Genomic DNA, 24,406 nt, shown 5'->3' on the forward strand with positions numbered 1-24,406 from the left:
ATATATGTAATACGGGCCTTATTAAGTACGATGAAAATATATTTTTTAATTAGCTTGCTTTAAGAAAAGGCTTGTGTTTACATGGATATGATTACCGATGCACACTGTCACTCAGTGGCTGCCTCCCCATCTGGCTCTCCCCTTTGGTAAGAGAAAGTAAGTGGAAGTGGAAGTTGAGCCCTAGCATATGTGACCGTCCCCAAGCTTCATCGGGACAGGTTCTCATCGTCATTCTCCCATGCTGCCACCCTCAGTGACTCCTGATGGCTAGATGCGATTCTTTAGTAATACATGTCCCTCCCATCAAGCAAATCACCACTCTTTTCCTTGGTTGTTTGCTCATTTGATGTCCTCCATATGGGTGTAAATGGAACAAAAATATCCATGAATGATTTACCAGAGTTTGGATAATGATAAAATGGCCTAAGACAATGTAACTTTATGGGGACATTTTCACCTATTTCTTGATGTAGCAGCAAACGGAGGGGGAAGTGATATTTTTATCACGCATTACTAACTCATTCTGTAGTATCTTTGACTATGAAATCACAAAGAACATCCAGACTTTATAACAATATCCTCGAAGCCATGTAATGTCTGGTTCAGTGGCTGCCTTACTGAGGCGGAAGACTCTCCACACTCATGGTTGGCTTCACCGGCGCCGCATTTCGCAGTATGCACACATTGTCTATCCATCTATCACATTCCTGGAAGCACTGCTTTTTTCCCCCAAATGTGTGAAGCCTTATTGAGCGGTGTGATTTCATTTGTGAAGTAGAGCATTTACATGTCACACTCTGTGGTAACTGATGACACCTATAGTCTCACAGGGGAATCCCATCTCCCAGAACTATTGGAGTGAAAGAGGTTTACCATAAGTGCCTGAAATTTCACTGGACAACTGGGCTTGATGAATTAAATGAGCAGATTAAACAATTGCTTGTTTTGTTCATACATCAGTGGCCCTACAGGAATCAGCGTACACATCACGATTGAGAAGGATTCTGTTGTAGACTGAAGATGTCTTAAGTGCTGCAGGCTTTTCACCACTCTGTAAGCTTGGCCAGACTAATATTTGCTGGCTTATTTAGTTCAGCATGCTTGGGCCAGAGCAGGGGCTGAACAGATGTCATAACTGGTGATATCAAAGGTCTCTACTGAAAGAGACCTCAAAATAGCACAAATGGATTCTTATCAAAGACGATGTAAACACTTCCCCTCGGTCATGCTGTGGCATTTTCTCATTTAAATATGACCTTTTACGTTCAGGGTGACCTTCCTTGGCAGGTGTCCTTCCATAGGAATTGATGATATTTTTACTATACATATGTAACTCACGATAATATCACATAGTTACACCTACATCTTTTCATTGAAAAGCTAGCTAGAACAAAACAACTGTGTAAAAATATGTCATGTCTTGTCTTCGAAGGTAAAAATGGATAGGTATTTCCTGCTATCACAGATTTAACTGTTACAAACACGATACAAGGCATACAAAACAAAGCTCATGGCTTGTAATTAAACTGTAGGGTTGAGGGGAAATAATATCATACAACATTTCAATTTACTGTTATTATGACATAATGTCAAAAGATTAAATGGATTTGTAAGATTATGAATCCTTCACTGTGTTTTTGTTTGCTGAAGGTCAACTGCCCTCAGAATCTGTCTTTTTCTCTGTAAAGAAATGTGGGGAGAAAATAGCCTCTAAACAGTTTCCTTGACAACCACAGAGAGAAGTGATTTTCTTTTAACAGCCAAGCTTCCCTTGACAGTACATGGGCTAATAATATGACCAATGAAGAAGAGCTTGTCTGTACAAAGAGCATACCTGCCACTAAATCACCATGTCGACACCAAAAACCAAAACTCATATTCATCCACTGTCCTTGGAAAAGGTTTGACACCAATCAGCAGTGGTGTAAAGTACTTAAGTACAAATACATTATAGTACTACTTAAGTCGTTTCTGTACTTTACTTTTTATATTTTTGCCAACTTTTTCTTTTACTTCACTACATTCAGGAGAAAATAATGTACTTTTTACTCCATACATTTTCCCTGACACCCAAAAGTACTCGTTACATTTTGACAGGAAATTGTGCAATTCACACAGTTATCAAGAGAACATCCCTGGTCATATCTACTGCCTCTGATCTGGCGGAATCACTAAACACAAATGCTTCGTTTGTAAATTATGTCTGAGTGTTGGAGTGTGCCCCTGGCTATCCGTCAACCCCAAAAAAAACATGTGCCGTCTGGTTTGCTTAATATAAGGAATTTGAAATGGTTTATACTTTTGATACTTAAACCAAATACTTTGACTTTTACTCAAGTAATATTTTACTGGGTGACTTTCACTTTTACTTGAGTCATTTTCTATTACTCAAGTATGACAAATTAGTACTTTTTCCACCACTGCCAATCAGGCACACGAGGACTTGCCCATTCCTGTCCTGAATCATACTTGGATGTTACACTGCGGATGCTAGATGATGCAGAATTACAAAACAAAGCGTGTCAAGTGTAGTTCTGTGTCACTGACCAGTGACTGAGGTGTGCTACACCAAAGCAGTTGGTTGTCATCATGTCATAACAAATCCTAAAAGATAGATATAGTTGTCACTGTAAAGGTTAATACATTTCCTGAGCTCTGTATGGAATGCTGTATAGTCTATACGCCCCTCCATGTCTGAAATAGTTGTAAGACAAGACTTAAATGGGACAGTCACATTTCATGTGTAAAATGGTGTAATTATAATTCACATTTAGTCACTTATTGTTAAAAGTTAGATGTATTTCTGTTTTTTGATAACTGTGGTAAACATTTTATTTTAAACAACACAATAATGCAGTTTTACAGGGCTGAGCGACTGCTAATGGATGATGACGATGGACCATTTTAAATTGAACTTTCCCTTTAAAAATGGAGGAGTAAATATGGCCCGATCTTCATCAGATTTGAAAGACCAAGGTCATAAGAGCCTATGATCGCTGACATGCCTTTGGACTTGGCATCTTGCATGGATGGCATTATCTGTTCAGATGGGCCTATCTCTGGAGCCTAGACAGTCCAGATGGCCCATGCTCAGCTGTCTGAGAAGAGCCAAACAGGATCTTAGCAGTGTGGCCATTTCCCTGACAATGCTAGGCATCCATAATGCACCATATAAAATGAATATTCTAGTGAGTATGATCCTCTGGATTTATCTCAAGTTCTTTGATCTAAACCATAATCAGTAGGCCTACATAGATAGATGCATATGTATTTGTTGATTGTTCATTGATTCATTGAAGTTCCTCTATCAAAATACCACTTATATCCAAAGATATCCTTTTCTTTTGGGGTTTTAATAATCCTTATAACGGGAAACCAAAGCTCATGTAAATTCTAGTCATGTCACTGACAATCCTGGCAGTTGCCATGCCAACAGTACAGTATGCAACTTCAAGTTGGAAGAGCTCCAGTCACTCAGAGGAACCTACAGTCACTCTCTGGAAGGAAGGAATTAAGGAGGCTGAGGTCAAACCCACCAATCAGAGCTACATGGTCACCAATCATACACTGTTATAAAACAAAGGTGCCGTCTAGAACAAAAAGGGTACTTCGGCTGTTTCCATAGGAGAACCCTTTGAAGAACCCATTTTGGTTCCAGGTAGAACTTTTGGGGTTCCATGTAGAGGCCTTTCCACAGGGGGTTCTGCATGGAATACTACAGAGTTCTACCTGGAACCAAAAAAAGTTCCCCTATGGAGACAGCTAGAGAACCCGTTAGGAACCCTTTTTTTCTAAGAGTGTAGCTTCAGGGTCAACAATCAGTGATACATGGTCACCATTCATATTGCCAGTGGATGATAAGTGAGAACGTGTAGGCGTAGATATAGAATATCTCTTGAATTGAGATTAGAATTACAATTAACCGTCCATTATTAAGAGCTGAAATTCCCTATGGGTCAGTCTTGTGTAAAACAACAAGAGCAATTTACAAAAGCCTCTTCAATGCATTTTTCAATGGTACAATGGCAGCAGATGTTTAGAACCATGGGTGTCATGTTTTGTCATTGGTTATCATGTCTTGTCTCTGTGCTTCCCTTCTATTCGTTTCCCTCTGCTGGTCTTATTAGGTTCTTTCCCTCTTTCTCTCCCTCTCTCGCTCTCTCTCTCTATCGTTCCGTTCCTGCTCCCAGCTGTTCCTCATTCTCCTAACTACCTCATTTACTCTTTTCACACCTGTCCCCTATTTTGCCCTCTGATTAGAGCCCCTATTTCTCCCTCTGTTTTCCGCTTCTGTCCTTGTCGGATCCTTGTATGATGTTCGCTGTTCTGTGTCCTTGTCTCGCCCTGTCGTGTTTTACCTTCTTCAGATGCTGCGTGTGAGCAGGTGTCTAGGTCTGTTACGGCCGGTGCCTTCCCGAAGCAACCTGCAGTCTGTGGTCGAGTCTCCAGTCAGTCCTCTCTACTGACGAGTGGATTTCAGTTTTCCAGTTTTGTTTTCACCTTGATAATTTACAGGATTATCACTTTTGTCTAGAACTGGAATAAAGACTCTGTTTTCGTTAAGTCGCTTTTGGGTCCTCATTCATCAGCATAACAATGGGTCATGAGGCACCGGGTAAACTATCCTCAACTTGTCAGTTACATCACAGTCTGTGGCTCCTCTTATTGAGAGACAAACAGCAGACAATGTGAACACTCAGAGCCAGACCCAATCCACAGCTGTGTTGACGTCTGTGAGAAGAATCTGTAAGCATTATTATTCTTTCAATGAATGTGACTATGCAGAGACATCTTGTATTAACACAGTGTACAGATCACAGAGAGTTGGTCATGAGGGTCATGGATACCACTGTACTTTTTTTATGGTTGGGGAGCAGCAAGCTAGAGAAGTAGAGAAGGACAAGACACATTTTTCTAACCAGCGCACGGTCGAGATTGGTGCTTTCCTTATTTCACCTTGCTGTCAAAACATTCCAGAAATTGGAGGAGAGAGATTACTTCATGGTCTGCTTGGCAGAAGTCAAATAGAAACTGGGTGTGAGGCACTTTCAGTAAGCTGAAGAGGAAATTAACATCTAGATGTCCTTCTTCTAGCCTGAGTTTGAAGTTTCTACCAACCACAGGCTAAATCCCATGTGTGAACAGAATACCACAGTCGACCCGTAGATGAAACACACTTCCATCTGATGAAATACATCGCATTCCAGTTGTCTTCTACACTCTTAAAAAAAAAGAATAATAAAGAGTTCCAAAAGGGTTCTGCAGCTGTCCCCATCGAAGAACCCTGGAACCAAAAGGGTTCTACGTGAAACCAAAAAGGGTTCCTCAAAAGGGTCAGCCGAAGAACCCTTTTATTTTAAGAGAGTATCATTCTTCTACTCTCCCCCCTTCTATCACATTCTTTCTTCTGCAGTTTCTCTACAGTTTATAAAACAGCTTCTGGATTGGACATGGCTGATAGATAGCTCAAAATTAGAACAGAAGGGGGTGCTGTAATCTTGACAAAGATCTGTCTCTGGATAGTAGTATCCGTTATCCACTGTCAGACCTGACCATCAGTATTCATTGCAGATTTAATTCAAATGTAATTACAGAGCACTGTCACAGCTCCCAACAGGCATGCCAATGGATAATTACTGTATAATTACTGTGGACAGCTTTCCATTTGCCTCCACACTACACATACATCAAATTATGTTAGATGTAAAATAAAAAAAGCTGCAATTTTGGAGCAAGCAAACTATGACATAATTGTGTACCATTTCAGGCCCTTTCATTGCTTTCCCATCTTTTTAACAAGCCAATCAATTCGGCACAAATTAAACATAACGCCTCGGTTCTCCCATTCAAAGGCAAAGACTTTATATCCAAGAAAATGTCATGTTTTCTATCCAAGATCATTATGGCTTTGATTATCCTTCCAAATGGGGCAACTATTTTGTGTACTAAAAATAGAATCATCATTGTGAAACTAAAGTATGCATCATAAATTCTTCATGCAATGCTGAAGATGCAGTGAAAATTAGAATATTATCTCCCTCCTTTCTTGCTCTATTCTTACTGGCTATAATTAGAAAAACCTACAACTGAATATCAACATCTGCTTGTGGTACAACTGATATGATATGAGATGATGACTGAATCAGCACTTGGTGTGAAACTTGGTGCTACAGTGGGATCTAATGCTTAGGCTCCATAAAAAAAAACTTCTAATCAAATTTTATTGGTCACATACACATGGTTAGCAGATGTTAACGTGAGTGTAGCAAAATGCTTGTGCTTCTAGTTCCGACTATGCAGTAAAATCTAACAAGTAATAACAACAAATACCTTATACACACAAATACAGATACATGTAAAGGGATGAATAAGAATATGTACATATAAATATATGGATGGTGTAGAATACAGTATATACACATGAGGTGAGTAATGTAGGACATTTAAACATTATTAAAGTGCCGTTATTTAAAGTGACTAGTGATACCTTTATTAAGTCTGTTTATTTAAGTGGCCAGAGATTTGAGTCTGTATGTTGGCAGCAGCCTCTCTGTTAGTGATGGCTGTTTAACTGTCTGGTCTTGAGATAGAAGCTGATTTTCAGTCTCTCGGTCCCAGCTCTGATGCACCTCTACTGACCTTGCCTTCTGGATGATAGCAGGGTGAACAGGCAGTGGCTCGGGTGGTTGTTGTCCTTGATGATCTTTTTGGCCTTCCTGTGACATTGGGTTCTGTATGTGTCCTGATGGGCAGGTAGTTTTCCCACGGTGATGCGCTGAGCAGTTAATAGACCAATAATAGAGTTCCAAACCTCTCTACCAATAACAGCTCATTTTCAGTTTCCCCTCCTTACTCCCAGACTGTCCTAGCTAAATTCTTGCTTGAGGAATTGCTATTTGCTAAGAAACTATTTGTTTATTTTTACCATTTTAATTGAAAACAATCACAGTGAGGTACTCAATTGTTATCCAGAAATAATTTGATATCGAGATAAAAAACTTCTGCGTTGGACCTTTAACTAAATCACTCAATATATCAATTGTAGCTGTAAAAAAGCATGAGAATAGATTTAGAAATGTACAGTCATAGAATACTGTGGTACATCAAGAATGAGTTGAGACTGTCTACAATGAGGACTCAAGAGTGAAAGTATATAGCTTTAAACTGTTATAAATTATTTAAATTAAATAAATCAGCCCACATTTTCTCCCAGTCCTATTTGGTCAGTGGTGCTGCATTAAAGATCCTCAGAACCTGTTTGAATCCCAAATTTATGAAATCAGATAAAGTGCCTGAGTGTCTTGCCTGAGTCATTGGGTAGTTGGTCAACAAATTAAAATGAGTAACCTCATAGCATAGGGAATCAATAAATGTGGATTAATTCATGTGACACGTAGTCTGAATCCTCGTTTTATCTGCTTGCCGAATTAATCAGAATCTTAATGAGTGTGCTGGCACTGAAAAACCTGAATCCATCAGCAACCTATTGAACTAATTGATTATTACAATTAACGAGTTGGAAACAAACTGATTATGAAAAAGCTTAGCGTTTTCATATTAGTAGAATACCTAGAAAAACAGTACAATTGCCCTTGAGGTATCACACTTGGCAAGGAAGGAGAATTGTAATAGCGACGTCAACGTGCGAAAGAGGCACACACACACACACACACACACACACACACACACACACACACACACACACACACACACACACACACACACACACACACACACACACACACACACACACACACACACACACACACACACACACACACACACACACACACACACACACAAAAGTCAGAGATGAAAAGTGGTGGCAAGATATTTCATTTGGTTTCTTATCTGAACATCATTCTGGGGACCTACTCAGTATGAGCGGGCTGCTGTCTTATGTTGCCATGGCAATGATTTTTCCACCCTCTACCCCTATTCTTGTCATCTGTGCATGTGGAAAATAATGGAATAGCCTAGAAACAGCACCATTCATAGTATAGGCTGCTACACAATATATTACGTTATTGGAACATCTGTCATCACCCTGCAACTCAATAATAAATGTTTCCTCTCAAGGTTCACTGTAATGGTTTTACCATAAGAAACAACAACAAATACCCCAAAACACATTTTCAGCCTCCTCACTTTTTCTGGGTTGCATTTTGATTACTAATGTTCTTCTAAGGCTCTGATTAGGTGTCAAACTCATCCCAAAGGAGAATTGGACCTGTCAGATGTGTGGGCCCTACACAAGAAAGGTACACTGTCAGTATTCACAAGATGTGTCAGTCGCCTATCTGGCTTTATGACCATGCTTGAAATATTCCTGCTGCAATTTAGTCAGAGAACTTTATCCAGGTCAGTGGAGACAACGAGGTTGGGAACTGCTACAAGGTATTCTTCCTCTTCAGCCAGGATGAAGCTATCTTCCTGGAATGGTGGCACCTCTTATTCTGGTTCTAGCCCAGTTGGTTAATGAGTGGAACAGTATTTGTAGTTCATTTTTAGATGACTCATCTGTTATAGTCAACGGATTTAAATTGTTCCTAAATTATTAGTTTGTATGATATTCCTGTAATATCACACTCTACTCACTCAATCTGAATCCATTCTTTGTAATTTCCCCATAATAAAAGACAAAATCGGGTTTTTGCTATTTAAACATGTGGAACCAACAGAGGTTGCTTTTTAGAGCACAAGGGGCCAAACTACATTTCCCAGTATGCATTGTTAGTAACCTTACAACCCAACATGGCTGCGCCCTACCAAGCATGTTTTTTATTTGATTAACTTTAGTTCTCCTTTAGACACAGTTATATTTATCTGATTTGGATTTTTCATCACACCTCTGAGAATTCATACATTGCGATTGAAATGTAAAGAAATGTAGCGTATGTTGACACGATTTAACAGGGTCTGCGGCGTTAAATTGGCTAGCTGTCAGGGCTAATGTCAATGCCCTGTACATAAGCTTTAGCTAGCTAACGAATTGATTACCTAACGAACATTAACATGCAGCTGTCTTTAATAAAACATCAAGGGTGTGCAACACCTTTTTTAAGGCATCTTTTGGACTTCAGGGTTTATCAAACAAGACAAAGGAGCCAGTGCTGTAAAATAGCTTGCACGGTCATTAGACACCGATGGATGAAGAGGGCACCTGTTTTCTGCACACACAACACCACCAACAAGAGGATCAGTACACAGGCTGACAAAGTAATGAACTTTACATTGCAGACAGCGTGCCGTGCAGTATGGTCATGGCCCTTATTGTAGCTAACTGCACTAACTTTGTTGCATAGTCACTTTACCTCTAACGTTACCTACATGTACAAATTACCTCGACTAATCTTTACCCCCTGTATATAGCCTCGTTATTTTATTGTGTGACTTACATTTGACTAGTTTATTTAGTAAATATTTTCTTGAAACTGTATGGTTGGGTAAGGGCTTGTAAGTAAGCATTTCACGGTAAGGTCTACACGTTGTATTCAGTTGTATTCGGCGCATGTGACACAATTTAATTTGGTTATTTCTTGAAGGAGAACATAGATATGTCAAAGTTCCCAGTGGAGAGGATCAGAAACTTCAGCATCATTGCTCACATTGACCATGGGAAAAGCACCTTGGCTGACAGGCTTCTGGAACTAACAGGTAGCTATCACCTAAATGGCCATATTCTTCTTCATTGGTATCATGGTGTTTAACTTTTTGTGCAAGCTGGTGCCAACTGCAGGAGTGTGTGAAGGATCACATTATATTTTGTGATATAAAAGGGAAGGGAAGAAATGGCACCACCAACTAACACTTCACCTACAATTGAAGTCATTAACTTGTTTTCAACCACTTCACAAATATCATGATAACAAACTATAGTTTTGGCATGTCGGTTAGGACATCTACTTTGTGCATGACACAATTAATTTTTCTCAGCAATTGTTTACAGACAGATTATTTCACTTAATTTACTGTATCACAATTCCAGTGGGTCAGAAGTTTACATACACTCAGTTGACTGTGCTTTTAAACAGCTTGGAATTGACACAATTTGAGTCAATTGGAGGTGTACCTGTGGATGTATTTCAAGGCCTACCTTTCCAAATGCCGAAGGTACCACGTTCATCTGTACAAACAATAGTACGCAAGTATAAACACTGTGGGACGACACAGCCATCATACCACTCAGGAAGGAGACACGTTCTCCTAGAGGTGAACGTACTTTGGTGCGAAAAGTGCAAATCAATCTCAGAACAACAGCAAAGGACCTTGTAAAGATGCTGGAGGAAACAGGTACAAAAGTATCTATATCCACAGTAAAATTAGTCCTATGTCGACATAACCTGAAAGTCCACTCAGCAAGGAAGAAGCCACTGCTCCAAAACCGCCAATAAAAAGCCAGACTATGGTTTGCAACTGCACATGGGGACAAAGAGTGTACTTTTTGGAGATATGTCTCTGGTCTGATGAAACAAAAATAGAACTGGCCATAATGACCATCGTTATGTTTGGAGGAAAAGGGGAGGCTTGCAAGCCGAAGAACACCATCCCAACCGTGAAGCACGGGGGTGGCAGCATCATGTTGTGGGGGTGCTTTGCTACCGGAGGGACTGGTGCACTTCACAAAATAGATGGCATTATGAGGAAGTAAAATTATGTGGATATATTGAAGCAACATCTCAAGACATCAGTCAGGAAGTTAAAGCTTGTTTGCAAATGGGTCTTCCAAATGGACAATGACTTTCAAAGTTGTGGCAAAATGGCTTAAGGATGACAAAGTCAAGGTATTGGAGTAGACAAAGCCCTGACCTCAATCCTATAGAACATTTTTGGGCAGAGCTGAAAAGTGTGTGCAAGCAAGGAGGCCTACAAACCTGACTCAGTTACACCAGCTCTGTCAGGAGGAATGGGCCAAAATTCACCCAACTTATTGTGGGAAACTTGATGAAGGCTACCCAAAATGTTTGACCCAAGTTAAACAATTTAAAGGCAATGCTGCCAAATACTAATTGAGTGTATGTAAACTTCTGACCCATTCTGAATGAGATGTAAGAAATAAAAGCTGAAATAAATCATTCTCTCTACTATTATTCTGACATTTCACATTCTTAAAATAAAGTGGTGATCCTAACTGGCCTAAGACTGGGAATTTGTACTAGGATTAAATGTCAGGAATTGTGAAAAACTGAGTTGAAATGTATTTGGCGTATGTATGTAAACTTCCGACTTCAACTGTACATACCACTATTTTATAAAAATAAAAGGTCAAGTGTTTTTATTTTATTTTTAATTCCACTACTTTGACCCTAACTGATCCTACACCAGGCCAACAGCCCAGAAGACAGGACTCTTTCATTCAACACATCTTCTAGATATTCTGCAGTAAAACCTTGTACTTCCCTGCAGTTTCCACAACAGCATCCATTTTCAGTGATTTAATATCCACTTTTGTGGTACAGTTGATAACCATTGCAATGAATTCTAAGGAGCCAACCTTACTAAAGCAACAAATTTGTATTTGTTACCCATGACCCATCGTCCTATACTCCCCTTAAGCTCTGGACCTCGAAGCCAGTTCCACTACTTGTTTTCATTGTTCCCCTCTAATCAGGGCTGATTTAGTCCTGGCACACCAGGTGGGTGCAATTATCAGGTAGAACAGAAAACCAGCATGCTTCGGATCTCGTAGGTTAAGAGTTGAATACCCCTGTTCTGCTCTCTTCACTGCCTCAGCATATGACATCTTATTTTCTACTCTGACCCTGGCAACCTCAACCTGTCTCTCTCGCACCGGACACTTCTGATTCCCAACAACATAGACACCCCCACAATTGACACAGTTCTTTCCAGCGATACTATGCATTACTTTGTCCCATGCCCTCCTGCACACTTATCACATCTCAGAATCTCCCTCCTACACACTGCTGCAACATGTCCATAAACTTGGCATCTAAAACACCTTAGTGGGTTTGGCACAAAAGCTCTCACAGGATAATTGACATATCCTAACATGACTTTGTCAAGTAAAGACCCTTCAAAACTCCTAAGGACAGACTGTGTCTTCTCAGTTTCACCATGCTCGCCACCGCATCGCGCCAAACGGCAGACATCACAGAAAAGAGTAACGGTCCACTTTGAAATCCATTTAACAGTACCCAAATTATTATCTACCTAGCCTGAGACTACATATGTTTCAGCCAAAAGGCAGGGATCCACTTTCTCCAAAAAATGTAACTCCCGCTGGGCCAGAATTATCCTGTTCATGACCAAATGGGCGAGGCTCGGACTCAATTCTTCACCACACCTGCCACCGCAGGTAATTCATCCTCACTCTCGCCAGGTTCAATTTCCGAGCCATCAGAGACAGCAGACTACGGTTTGTATTTGGCGCCATTCCTCAACACACATCTTCCCTCTGCACATGGCTCTTCTTCCTGTCTGTCCATAATCATGTCTATCCATCCACCACACTCAGGCCGCACCTTCATCTGCCATATTGTTTGCAGAACACTCACTAATGGCCTTTCTCCAATACCCAACTTCGGTTCCATTGCCCAATTTACTATTCCGGCCATCTCGGGCCTCTCCATTCTCGCAAAATGTGGGCTACTCTGCATCTTTGTCTCGGGTTCCATGCTGGTCCATTACCATGTTCATACACATGGATCACACAAATACTCATGCATTTCGTTTCTTGTATGATATGGCTCAGCTCATTGCTTGGTTTTTACAGGTGCCATAGCCACGACAGATAAGAACAAACAGGTGTTGGACAAGCTGCAGGTGGAGCGAGAGCGGGGGATAACTGTGAAGGCCCAGACAGCCTCCTTGTTCTACAAGTACCAGGGACAGACTTACCTGCTCAACCTCATTGATACACCAGTAAGTACATTGAACCATTTTTTTAAACATTGCAACAATTTCTAAGATTTTACTGCGTTACAGTTCAAATAAGGAAATCAATCCATTGAAATAAATGCTGTAGGCCCTATTCTATGGATTTCACATGACTGGTAATACAGATATGCATCCGTTGGTCACAGATACATTTAAAAAAGAATAGGGGCGTGGATCAGAAAACCAGTCAGTATCTGGTATGACCACCATTTGCCTCATGCAGCGCAACAAATCTCCTTCGCATAGAGTTGATCAGGCTGTTGATTGTGGCCTGTACAATGTTGTCCCACTCCTCTTCAATGGCTGTGAGAAGTTGCTGGATATTGGCGGGAACTGGAATTCGCTGTCATACACGTAGATCCACAGCATCCCATACGTGTTCTATGGGTGACATGTCTAGTGAGTATTAAGGCCATGGAAGAACTTGGACATTTTCAGCTTCCAGCAATTGTGTACAGAACCTTGTGACATGGGGCCGTGCATTGTCATGCTGAAACATGAGGTGATGGCGGCGGATGAATGGCACGACAATGTCCTCAGGATCTCATTTCGGTATCTCTGTGCATTCAAATTTACATTGATGAAATGTAATTGTGTTCGTTGTCCGTAGTTTATTCCTGCACATACCATAACCCCACCGCCACCATGGGGAATTCTGTTCACAACATTGACATCAGCAAAACGCTCGCCCACCCAACGCCATACACACTGTCTGCAATCTGCCCGATACAGTTGAAACTGGGATTCATCCTTGCAGAGAACACTTCTCCAGCATGCCAGTGGCCATCAAAGGTGAGAATTTGCCCACAAGTCTTTTACGATGCTGAACTGCAGTCAGGTCAAGAACCTGGTGAAGATGATGAGCTTTCCTGAGAATGTTTCTGTTTGTGCAGAGATTCTTCAGTTGTGCAAACCCACAGTCTCATCAGCTGTCCGGCTGGCTGGTCTGACGATCCCACGGGTGAAGAAGCTAGATGTGGAGGTCCTGGGATGACGTGGTTACACGTGGTCTGTGGTTGTGAGGCCAGTTTGACACACTGCCAAATTCTCTAACATGGCTTTGGAAGCGGCTTATAGTAGAGTGATTAACATTACATTCTCTGGCAACAGCTCTGGCGGACATTCCTGTGGTCAGCATGTCAATTGCACACTCCTTCAAAACTTGTGGCGTTGTGTGACACAACTGCCCATTTTAGAGTAGCCTTTTATAGTCCCCAGCACAAGGTGCACCTGTGTAATGATCGTGTTGTTTAGTCTGATTTTTGATATGCCACACCTGTCAGATGGATGGACTATCTTGGCAAAGGAGAAATGCTCACTAACAGGGATGTAAACAAATTTGTGCAAACAATTCGAGCTAAATAAGCTTTCTGTGCGAATTGAAACATTTCTGGAATCTTTTATTTCAGCTCATGAAACATGGGACCAACACTTTACATGTTACGTTTTATATTTTTTGTTCAGTGTAGATGGGACTAAATACCATCAGTGACACAATGGGTTTGTTTGTATTCGTCTTAATTACAGCACTCCTGGTCTTCTCTGTTTTCAGGGCCATGTTGACTTCAGTTATGAAGTGTCTAGATCCATCTCAGCGTGTCAAGGTGTACTGTTGATTGTTGATGCCAATCAGGTAGGTTTTTCCGGCAAGGTAAAACTTTATTTTTGGCATAATGTGCATTTCACACAGACACTTTACCTGGGAAATGTATCCAAGGTAGAGTGTCATTGATGTGTTCTTGTGTGGATCAGGGGATTCAAGCACAGACTGTGGCTAACTTCTACTTGGCATTCGAAGCTCAGCTGACCATCATTCCTGTCATCAACAAGGTACATTTCCCAATTAATCTATGTTAGATAAGTGATTGACAAATATGATCATGTTCTGTTTCTTTTTCAGATTGATTTGAAAAATGCTGATCCAGAGAGGGTAGAAAAACAGATTGAGAAGGTGTTTGATATTCCAACTGAAGAATGTATTAGGGTGAGTTTATTGACTGAGATGTTGATAATTGCCAATATCTTAGTTTGGACAACTGTCTAAATATGATGATTCCTCCTCTCTTTAGATTTCTGCCAAACTGGGAACCAATGTAGAACAAGTCCTCCAAGAGGTGGTGAAACGGTTACCACCGTAAGTTTTATTTGACTCGTTACTTCCTGTTGGAAAAACAAAAAATGTCTTCCAATGTAATGCACTTACTCTTTGAATCCATGCCTGCCTCCCAAATGGCACCCTATTCCCTGTAGTGCTCTACTTTTGACCAGGGCCTGTAGAGATCTGGTCAAATGTAGGGAATAGAGTGCCGTTTCGGAAAAACAAAAAATGCACTGAACATAGTCATTTTTTGTTCTCAGACCAACCTTTAAAAAAGAGGACCCATTCAAAGCCCTGGTGTTTGACTCCAACTTCGATCACTACAGAGGGGTGGTGGCGAACATCGCTCTGTTCGGAGGCTATTTGTCTAAAGGAGACAGGATCATATCTGCGTACCTGGGGAAAAGCTACGAGGTCAACGAGCTAGGCCTCCTCAGGCCAGATGAGCACCCCACAGACAGATTGTGAGTGTCTTATCCTGCATAATATTAATCTTGTCTGATTCCATATCATTGGTGGTGACTGTTGTATTAAATGCACACTCTGTCAGTTCTCCCTTCCTCGTGGTAGTAAGATACAAGATGCTAATAATTGTATCGGTTCTTCTTGTTTGGTACATTGCTATATAGGCATATCATATTGGTCACATGGCTGTAAATGAACAATGACTCTTATTTTCATTCCTGACACTGTGGGTGTGTTGTGCAGGTACGCAGGCCAGGTGGGCTATGTGATAGCAGGTATGAAGGAAGTGAAGGAGGCCCAGATCGGTGACACCCTCTACCATCAGAAACATCTGGTAGAAGCTTTGCCGGGGTTCAAGCCAGCCAAAGCCATGGTGTTTGCCGGTAAGCTGACAGACATAGGAAAACAATGCAACTGGTCCCATAATGTTGCATTTACAAAGTGTCAATAGGCAGTAGTTTATAAGCAAACATTAGTGGTAGCAGGTGTCACTGATTTCTATCCTGAGTGTGCTTGTTGGCATCCCTCTCCAGGGATGTACCCTATGGACCAGTCAGACTACAGCGCCCTCCGCAGTGCTGTGGAGAAACTGACGCTCAACGACTCCAGTGTGACGGTCCAGAGAGACAGCAGTTTGGCACTGGGAGCAGGCTGGAGGTCAGATCATAACATGACCAACTAAACTACAATCATCTACTACTTAAAGCTGTACAAATGGTGACTGGGAGGACCTTGACAGGAGACATAGCTTTGGGTCAATGCATCATAACCACCCTGGTCTGTGACTGCACTGCTATGCTTTATATTCTTCATTTGCTTTGAAGGATACCGTTTTCAGCTGTGATCAAGACCCCTGTGTGACCCTGACTCCTAAATTGTTCGCTCTCTCACACTGACACTCACACTGTTATTGTTTTCCTTTGTTTTGTAGACTAGGCTTCCTGGGCCTGCTCCACATGGAGGTGTTTAACCAGCGCCTGGAACAGGAGTACAATGCCTCTGTCATAGTGACAGCCCCCACTGTGCCCTACAAGGCAATCCTGTCCTCCGCCAAGCTCATTAAGGTAATAGACAGCATCACCTCTAGGGGCTTCAACTCACATGTACAGTTGAAGTCGGAGGTTTACATACACTTAGGTTGGGGTCATTAAAACTCGTTTTTCAACCACTCCACAAATTTCTTGTTCACAAACTAGAGTTTTGGCAAGTCGGTTAGGACATCTACTTTGTGCATGACACAAGTAATTTTTCCAACAATAGGTTACAGACAGATTATTTCACTTATCACAATTCCAGTGTGTCAGAAGTTTACATACACTAAGTTGACCATGCCTTTGAACAGCTTGGAAATTCCAGAAAATGATGTCATGGCTTTAAATACTTCTGATAGGCTAATTAACATAATTTGAGTCAATTGGAGGTGTACCTGTGGATGTATTTCAAGGCCTACCTTCAAACTCAGTGCCTCTTTGCTTGACAAAGAGAAAATCCAAATAAATCAGCCAAGACCTCCACAAGATTGTAGACCTCCACAAGTCTGGTTCATCCTTGGGAGAAATGTCCAAACACCTGAAGGTACCATGTTCATCTGCACAAACAATAGTACACAAGTATAAACACCATGGGACCATGCAGCAATCATACAGCTCAGGAAGAAGATGCATTCTGTCTCCTAGAGATGAAAGTACTTTGGTGCGAAAAGTGCAAATCAATCACAGAACAACAGCAAAGGACCTTGTGAAGATGCTGGAGGAAACAGGTACAAAAGTATCTATATCCACAATAAAACGAGTCCTATATCGACATAACCTGAAAGGCCGCTCAGCAAGGAAGAAGCCACTGCTCCAAAACCGCCAATAAAAAGCCAGACTATGGTTTGCAACTGCACATGGCGACAAAGATCGTACTTTTTGGAGAAATGTCCTCTGGTCTGATGAAACAAAAATAGAACTGTTTGGCCATAATAGTCATTATGTTTGGAGGAAAAAGGTGAAGGCTTACAAGCCGAAGAACACCATCCCAACCGTGACGCACGGTGGTGGCAGCATCATGTTGTGGGGGTGCTCTGCTGCTGTAGGGACTGGTGCACTTCACAAACTAGATGGCATCATGAGAAAGGAAAATTATTTGGATATATTGAAGCAACATCTCAAGACATCAGTCAGGAAGTTAAAGCTTGCTCATGAATGGGTCTTCCAAATGGACAATGACCCCAAGTATACTTCCAAAGTTGTGGCAAAATGGCTTAAGGATGACAAAGTCAAGGTATTGGAGTGGACAAAGCCCTGACCTCAATCCTATAGAACATTTTTGGGCAGAACTGAAAAGCATGTGCAAGCAAGGAGGCCTACAAACCTGACTCGGTTACATCAGCTCTGTCAGGAGGAATGGGCCAAAATTCACCCAACTTATTGTGGGAAACTTGTTGAAGGCTACCTGAAATGTTTGACCCAAGTTAAACAATTTAAAGGCAATGCTGCCAAATACTAATTGAGTGTATGTATATAAATAAAAGCTGAAATAAATCATTCTCTCTACAATTATTCTGACATTTCACAAACTTAAAATATAGTGGTGATCCTAACTTTACTAGGATTAAATGTCAGGAATTGTGAAAAACTGAGTTTAAATGTATTTTGCTAAGGTGTATGTAAACTTCAGACTTCAACTGTACATATATTGCATTGGAAAGTTGACATGATATCACAGCAAAATAAATGCACACGAGTACATATATTTGCAAATGTACAGTACCAGTGAAAAGTGTGGATACACCTACTCATTCCAGTTTATTTTATTTTCTACATAGTAGCATAATAGTAAATACAACACAATCAAAAAAGTGTTAAACAAACTAAAATATATTTTAGATTCTTCAAAGTAGCCACCCTTTGCCATGATGACAGCTTTAAACTCTTGTCATTTTCTCAACCATCTTCACCTGGAATGTTTTTCCAATAGTCTTGAAGCAGTTCCCACATATGCTGAGTGCTTGTTGGCTGCTTTTCCTTCCCTCTGCGGTCCAACTCATCCCAAACCAACTCAATTGGGTTGAGTTTTTTTTTATAACCCAACCCTGATCTGTACTTCTCCATAAATTTGTCCTTGACCTGTTTGGAGAGCTCCTTGGTTTTCATGGTGCCCCTTGCTTGGTGGTGTTGCAGACTCTGGGGCCTTTCAGTACGTGTGTTATACTGAGATTATGTGACAGATCATTTGACACTTAGATTGAACACAGGTGGACTTTAGTTAACTTATTATGTGACTTCTGAAGGTAATTGGTTGCACCAGATCTTATTTAGGAGCTTCATAGCAAAGGGGGTGAAATCAAATGCACGCACCACTTTTCCGTATTTTTTTCACTTCACCAATTTGAACTATTTTGTGTATGTCCGTTACATGAAATACAATAAAAATCCATTTAAATTACAGGTTGTAATGCAACAAAATAGGAAAAATGCAAAGGGGGGTGAATACTTTTGCGAGTCTCTGTACTCTTCTGTAAACTGGTCATCTCTGTATACACGTTGCAAGACCCACTGGTTGATGCTTATTCATAAAACCCTCTTAGGCCTCACTCCCCCACTATCAGAGATATCTAACTGCAGCTCTCATCCTCCACATACAACTCCCGTTCTGCCAGTCACATTCTGTTAAAGGTCCCCAAAGCGCACACATTCCTGGGTCGCTCGTATTTTCAGTTTGCTGCAGCTAGCTAGCGACTGGAACGAGCTGCAACAAACACTCAACCTGGACAGTTTTATCTCAATCATGGACACTTCCACTAACAGTTGTTGCTGCTTTGCGTAAGAGAGTTTTCTCTACTTTCTTGCCCTTTGTGATGTTTGTACCCTGTTTTGTGTTGCTACCATGCTGTGTTGTCATGTGCTGCTACCATGCTGTGTTGTCATGTGCTGCTACCATGCTGTGTTGTCATGTGCTGCTACCATGCTGTGTTGTCATGTGCTGCTACCATGCTGTGTTGTCATGTGCTGCTACCATGCTGTGTTGTGTCTTGTCGTGATGTGTTTTGTTTTGTTCTATATTTTTAATCCCAGCCCCCGTCCCCGTAGGAGTTCTTTTTAGTAGGCCGTCATTGTAAATAAGAATTTGTTATTAACTGACTTGCCTAGTTATATAAAGGTTAAATAAATAAAAACAGTTGATGTTGAGATGTCTGTTACTTGAACTCTGCGTTTGGTTTTTGCGACTGCACATAAAAGAAACTTTCAAAGTTCTTCAAATGTTCCGGATTGACTGACCTTTTCTCTTTGCTAATTTGAGCTGTTCTTGCCATAATATGGATTTGGTCTTTCACCAAATAGTTATCTTCTGTATACCACCCCTACCTTGTCACAACACAACTGATTGGCTCAAACGCTTTCAGAAGGAATGAACTTTTAACCAGGCACACCTGTTAATTGAAATGCATTCCAGGTGACTACCTGATGAAGCTGGTTGAGAGTGCCAAGTGTGCAAAGCTGTCAAGGCAAAGGGTGGCTACTTTGAAGAATCTCAAATATAAAATGTAGAATTATTTAACTTTTTTTTTGGTTACTACATGATTCCATATGTTATTTCATAGTTTTGATGTCATCACTATTATTCTACAATGTAGAAAATAGTAAGAATAAAGAAAAATCCTTGAATGAGTAGGCGTGTCAACTTTTGATTGTTACTGTACGTCAACTATTATTTTCAAACAGTGAAAAAATAGTTTATAAACTGTTTCATACACTGTCGTGTGAAAAAAAATATATGCATGTACATTGTAACCGTTGTTTGGTAAAGGTTCTAACTGTTGTGTTGTAGGAGCATGGGAAGGAGGAGATCACCATAGTGAACCCAGCCCAGTTCCCAGACAGGTCCGTAGTGAAAGAGTACCTGGAGCCCATGGTGATGGGGACCATCATCACCCCTGATGACTACATTGGGAAAATCATGAGTATCTGCTTGGTAAGCCAGCCTGGCTTTCAGGTGTTGCTAATTATTTGTTTTTAGGATCACTGTGTAATAGAGACATTTAAGACAATGTGTTCTGATTACTTTCACTTTGCAAAACAAAAATATATATATTTTTTCTTCCCTAATTGGTCCATTCATGTAGAATCGCCGAGCCGTCCAGAAGAACATGGTGTACATTGACGACCACCGAGTGATGATGAAATATCTCTTCCCTCTGAATGAAATAGTCGTGGACTTCTATGACCTCCTCAAATCCATGTCTTCAGGATATGCCAGGTAATTCTATGTTGCATAGGGAACCTTCTCAGTTTGGCCGGGACGATATCAGTATCGCAAAAGTATTTTTCATGGCAAAAAAAGAAAACACAAAGCAGACCAAACTCTTTGTTCCTTGAAAAACCTGCTGGATGTAAAATATTGTGTGCTGTAGATCTTGGAAAATAAATTAATGTGACTCTGGATGACAACATATTTTATGTTTGTTTCCAACATTATCCCTGTTTTCCTAAAGAAATGAAATCCGCTTCGTGTTTTGTTTCCTTGCCAGGATACGAACGAGTATCGGGATACTGGTATTGCTCCGGCCCAACTTTTCATATTGATTTGGTAACCTGAATGATTAGAAGAGCATGAGACATTGTATGTTGTAATATTGTTCATCAGCTTTGACTATGAGGATGCAGGGTACCAGGCTGCCCATGTGATCAAGATGGATATTCTGCTGAACGGGAAACCTGTGGAGGAACTCACCACTATTGTTCACAAGTAAAAGTCTTTGATACTTAGTGCTTCGACCTGTATCAGCTAATCTTTGGGCTCAGACCCCTACGGTTGAAAAACAAGTGTTGACTGAATCCTAACTCAAACTTTTGTGAATCTCTCCCGTTGACATTACTGTGATTCAACTCTTGAGTAAAACAAAACGATCTACTATACAAATTATTATTTGGATCAATGTATCAATCTTTCAAGGGCTACTAATACTATGATATATTTGAGTACTGTAATGATGTGCCCCTTGGGTGTCTTCTGTTCTGTTCTCCTATGTACAGAGACCGGGCATACAGTGCAGGCAAAGCCATGTGCGAGCGCCTGCAAGACGCCATACCCAGGCAGATGTTTGAAATCGCAGTACAAGCAGCCATCGGCAGCAAAGTCATCGCCAGGGAGACGTAAGTGTCGTGGCCAAACATGGAAGAATACACACAAGACCAAGTCATTTGGAAAGTTGTTAGCGTTTCAGATTGCACGACAACCGCTCTCTCTCTCTTGCAGAATAAAGGCTTACAAGAAAAATGTGCTCGCAAAATGTGTAAGTAAACTTAGTCTTTTAATTCAAATGTTGGTTTGTACCAATGATTTAGATATACCCTAGGTGACTGATAGGGGGCGCTGTGTTGAAGCCATGGTGCCTCAATCTTGGCACTCCCCCACCATTGTAAAAGATAGAAATGCATTTATTAATGTTTACATTCGTTTTTTGCCACATGTATTATATTACAGACACCTTAATGCATACTTTTCAATTTTATAATGTGAGCTAGACATCAAATAAAAAATTAAAAAATATATTTTAAAAAACATTTGCCTTCAAAGTATAATTTAAGATGAATAATATTACTGTGCCCACTACAACAACAAAAATACTTAAATGCATGTAATTTTGTCCTTGAAAGATTTAATTTAAATAATGTAGAATTCCTATGAAGGACTGCTCCCACTGGGGAGTGCCAATATGGCCAACCTGTGTCTTCAAGGCCTCTCAATGGACAATACATACCATCAACAATTCAGGGTCAGGGTTTATATACAGTACCAGTCAAATGTTTGGACACACCTGCTCATTCCAGGATATTTCTTTATTTGTACTATTTTCTACATTATATAATAATAGTGAAGACATAAACTATGAAGTAACACATATTGAATCATGTGGTAACCAAGAAAGTGTTAAACAAATCAAAATATATTTTATGTTTGAGATTCTTCAAAGTAGCCACCCTTTGCATTGATGACAGCTTTGCAAACTCTTGGCATTCTCTCAACCAGGTTCATGAGGTAGTCACCTGGAATGCATTACAATTAACAGGTGTGCCTGTTAATCATTTGTGACTTTTCTTTCCTTCTTAATGTGTTTGAGTCAATCAATTGTGTTGTGACACAGTAAGGGTGATATACAGACGATAGCCCTATTTGGAAAAAGACCAAGTCCATATTATGGCAAGAACAGGTCAAATAAGCAGAGATAAATGACAGTCCATCATTACTTTAAGACATGAAGGTCAGTCAATATGGAACATTTCAAGAACTTTAAAAGTTTCTTCAATTGCTGTTGCAAAAACCCATCAAGCTCTAATGAAACTGGATCTCACGAGGACCTTCACAGGAATGGAAGACCCAGAGTTACCTCTGCTGCAGAGGATAAGTTCATTATACCAGCCTCAGAAATCTGCAATTAACTACACGTTAGTTTGCACCTCACAGAGTTCAAGTAACAGACACATCTTAACATCAGCTGTTCAGAGGAGACTGCGTGAATCAGGCCTTCATGGTCAAACACCACTACTAAAGGACACCAATAATAAGAAGAGACTTGCTTGGGCCAAGAAACACAAGCAATGGACATTAGACTGGTGGAAATCTGTCCTTTTGGTCTAATGAGTCCAAATTTGCGATTTTTGGTTCCAGCCGCTGAGACGCAGAGTAGTTGGACGGATAATCTCTGCATGTGTGTTTCCCAACGTGAAGCGAGGAGATGGTGTGATGGTGTGCTTTGCTGGTGACACTGTTAGTGATTTATTTCGAATTCAAGGCACACTTAACCATTGTAGTGTTTTAGAATGTTAGCTGATCCTTGAGTCTCTATAGACCCATTTTGTAACTGGTGCTAACATAGGTCCTTAGTCATTATTTTGTTTACATTCTGATTGTGTTCATATTTACAGATGTCTACACATGGTAATAAAATATGTCTGTTTTCCGTCCACTGTGTTTGCATTGTGACCAGATTTCCTGCTCCCTCCCTTTATGCAAATTATTTGACAGACAATTTTTCAAAATACTATTTATTTATTACAAGACATATATTTATGCCATAAGTCAATGGCGATCACCTGTCAATGATTTTAGAAGGCTGATAATAGTATGTTAAGTGGTTTCACTGTCCAGATCCGGCTACACTTCTAAGATATCCAGACACAATGTGTGTCTGACTACCCCTGGAGGTGGGCAGGAAGACCTGATCATAATGTGTCTTTTGATGATCTATACCTTTCTGGAAATGTGTGCACAATCTGAATGTGGACAGGATCAGGACAAAGAATGCATGTTACAACCAGGTATAAACAGGGCTTTTCTCTCTTTCAGTACGGAGGTGATATAACAAGAAAGATGAAGCTCCTGAAGAAACAAGCGGAGGGTAAAAAGAAGATGCGGTATATTGGAACCGTGCAAGTCCCCAAGGATGCCTTCATCAATGTTCTGAAGAGGAAAGACAAGTAGAATATCAGTATCCTTAGTTATTGAGGGTATTTTTTTGTTCAACAAATTAACAAACAATATTGTTAACAAAACTTCAATGTTCCATACATAGACGTCAAATTTTAACATTATAAGAATAAAAAATGTAGATCCCGTTGCCTATGAAAACATGTAACGATTACTCAGTGAAATACTGTAAGTGCAAGGTGCAAATACATCAATGATGTAAATAATAAAACAAGATCAAATGTTGTCATTTCTCTTTTCTTTCCCTTTGCCATGGATCCAGTGTGCTGGGGTTGTAACATTTTGGCTTAATCTTAATTGTACTTGTATTTCCTTGATTCCTCTACTTGCCTCCTAAAAAAAAACACATTGAGGAAGAAGATGGGGGGGGGTCTAATTAGTTATACTGTTAAGTTGCAAAAGAAAGACTGGTTGGATTCGAACCAGGGATGTCATTGGTCACAGCCCTCCCTGATGGTGTTTGTTTTACTCTCA

The 24,406-nt window shown here is 40.5% G+C and overlaps 1 protein-coding gene across 5 annotated transcripts; it reads left to right on the forward strand.

The window, feature by feature from the left end:
* The first annotated feature begins 8,746 nt into the window (after positions 1-8,746).
* Positions 8,747-24,157, forward strand: guf1 (GTP binding elongation factor GUF1). Of its 5 annotated transcripts, none has more exons than XM_046295668.1 (17): positions 8,747-9,219; positions 9,546-9,657; positions 12,734-12,882; positions 14,450-14,530; positions 14,650-14,727; positions 14,798-14,881; positions 14,967-15,031; positions 15,256-15,459; positions 15,704-15,843; positions 15,994-16,117; positions 16,392-16,524; positions 20,273-20,416; positions 20,568-20,701; positions 21,089-21,190; positions 21,478-21,597; positions 21,701-21,737; positions 23,792-24,157. In XM_046295668.1, exons 1-17 carry the CDS (start codon positions 9,016-9,018, stop codon positions 23,924-23,926), a joined length of 2,046 nt encoding a protein of 681 aa, XP_046151624.1. In that variant the 5' UTR covers positions 8,747-9,015; the 3' UTR covers positions 23,927-24,157. The 5 variants fall into 5 exon arrangements, with proteins under 5 accessions (XP_046151624.1, XP_046151625.1, XP_046151626.1 ...); XM_046295669.1 differs by having other exon boundaries at positions 9,549-9,657; XM_046295670.1 differs by lacking the exon at positions 14,650-14,727.
* The last annotated feature ends 249 nt before the right edge of the window (positions 24,158-24,406 follow it).

This window comes from Oncorhynchus gorbuscha, linkage group LG13 (assembly GCF_021184085.1).
Source record: "Oncorhynchus gorbuscha isolate QuinsamMale2020 ecotype Even-year linkage group LG13, OgorEven_v1.0, whole genome shotgun sequence".
NCBI lineage: Eukaryota > Metazoa > Chordata > Actinopteri > Salmoniformes > Salmonidae > Oncorhynchus > Oncorhynchus gorbuscha.

What these genes read in the sequence shown, in the direction of transcription:
- guf1 (XM_046295668.1), top strand. Translation starts at nt 9,016, where the DNA reads ATGCAGCTGTCTTTAATAAAACATCAAGGGTGTGCAACACCTTTTTTA. An exon ending in CAACTGAAGAATGTATTAGG is followed by an intron (nt 14,882 to 14,966) that starts GTGAGTTTATTG and finishes TCCTCTCTTTAG; the next exon opens with ATTTCTGCCAAACTGGGAAC. An exon ending in AAATCATGAGTATCTGCTTG is followed by an intron (nt 20,417 to 20,567) that starts GTAAGCCAGCCT and finishes CCATTCATGTAG; the next exon opens with AATCGCCGAGCCGTCCAGAA.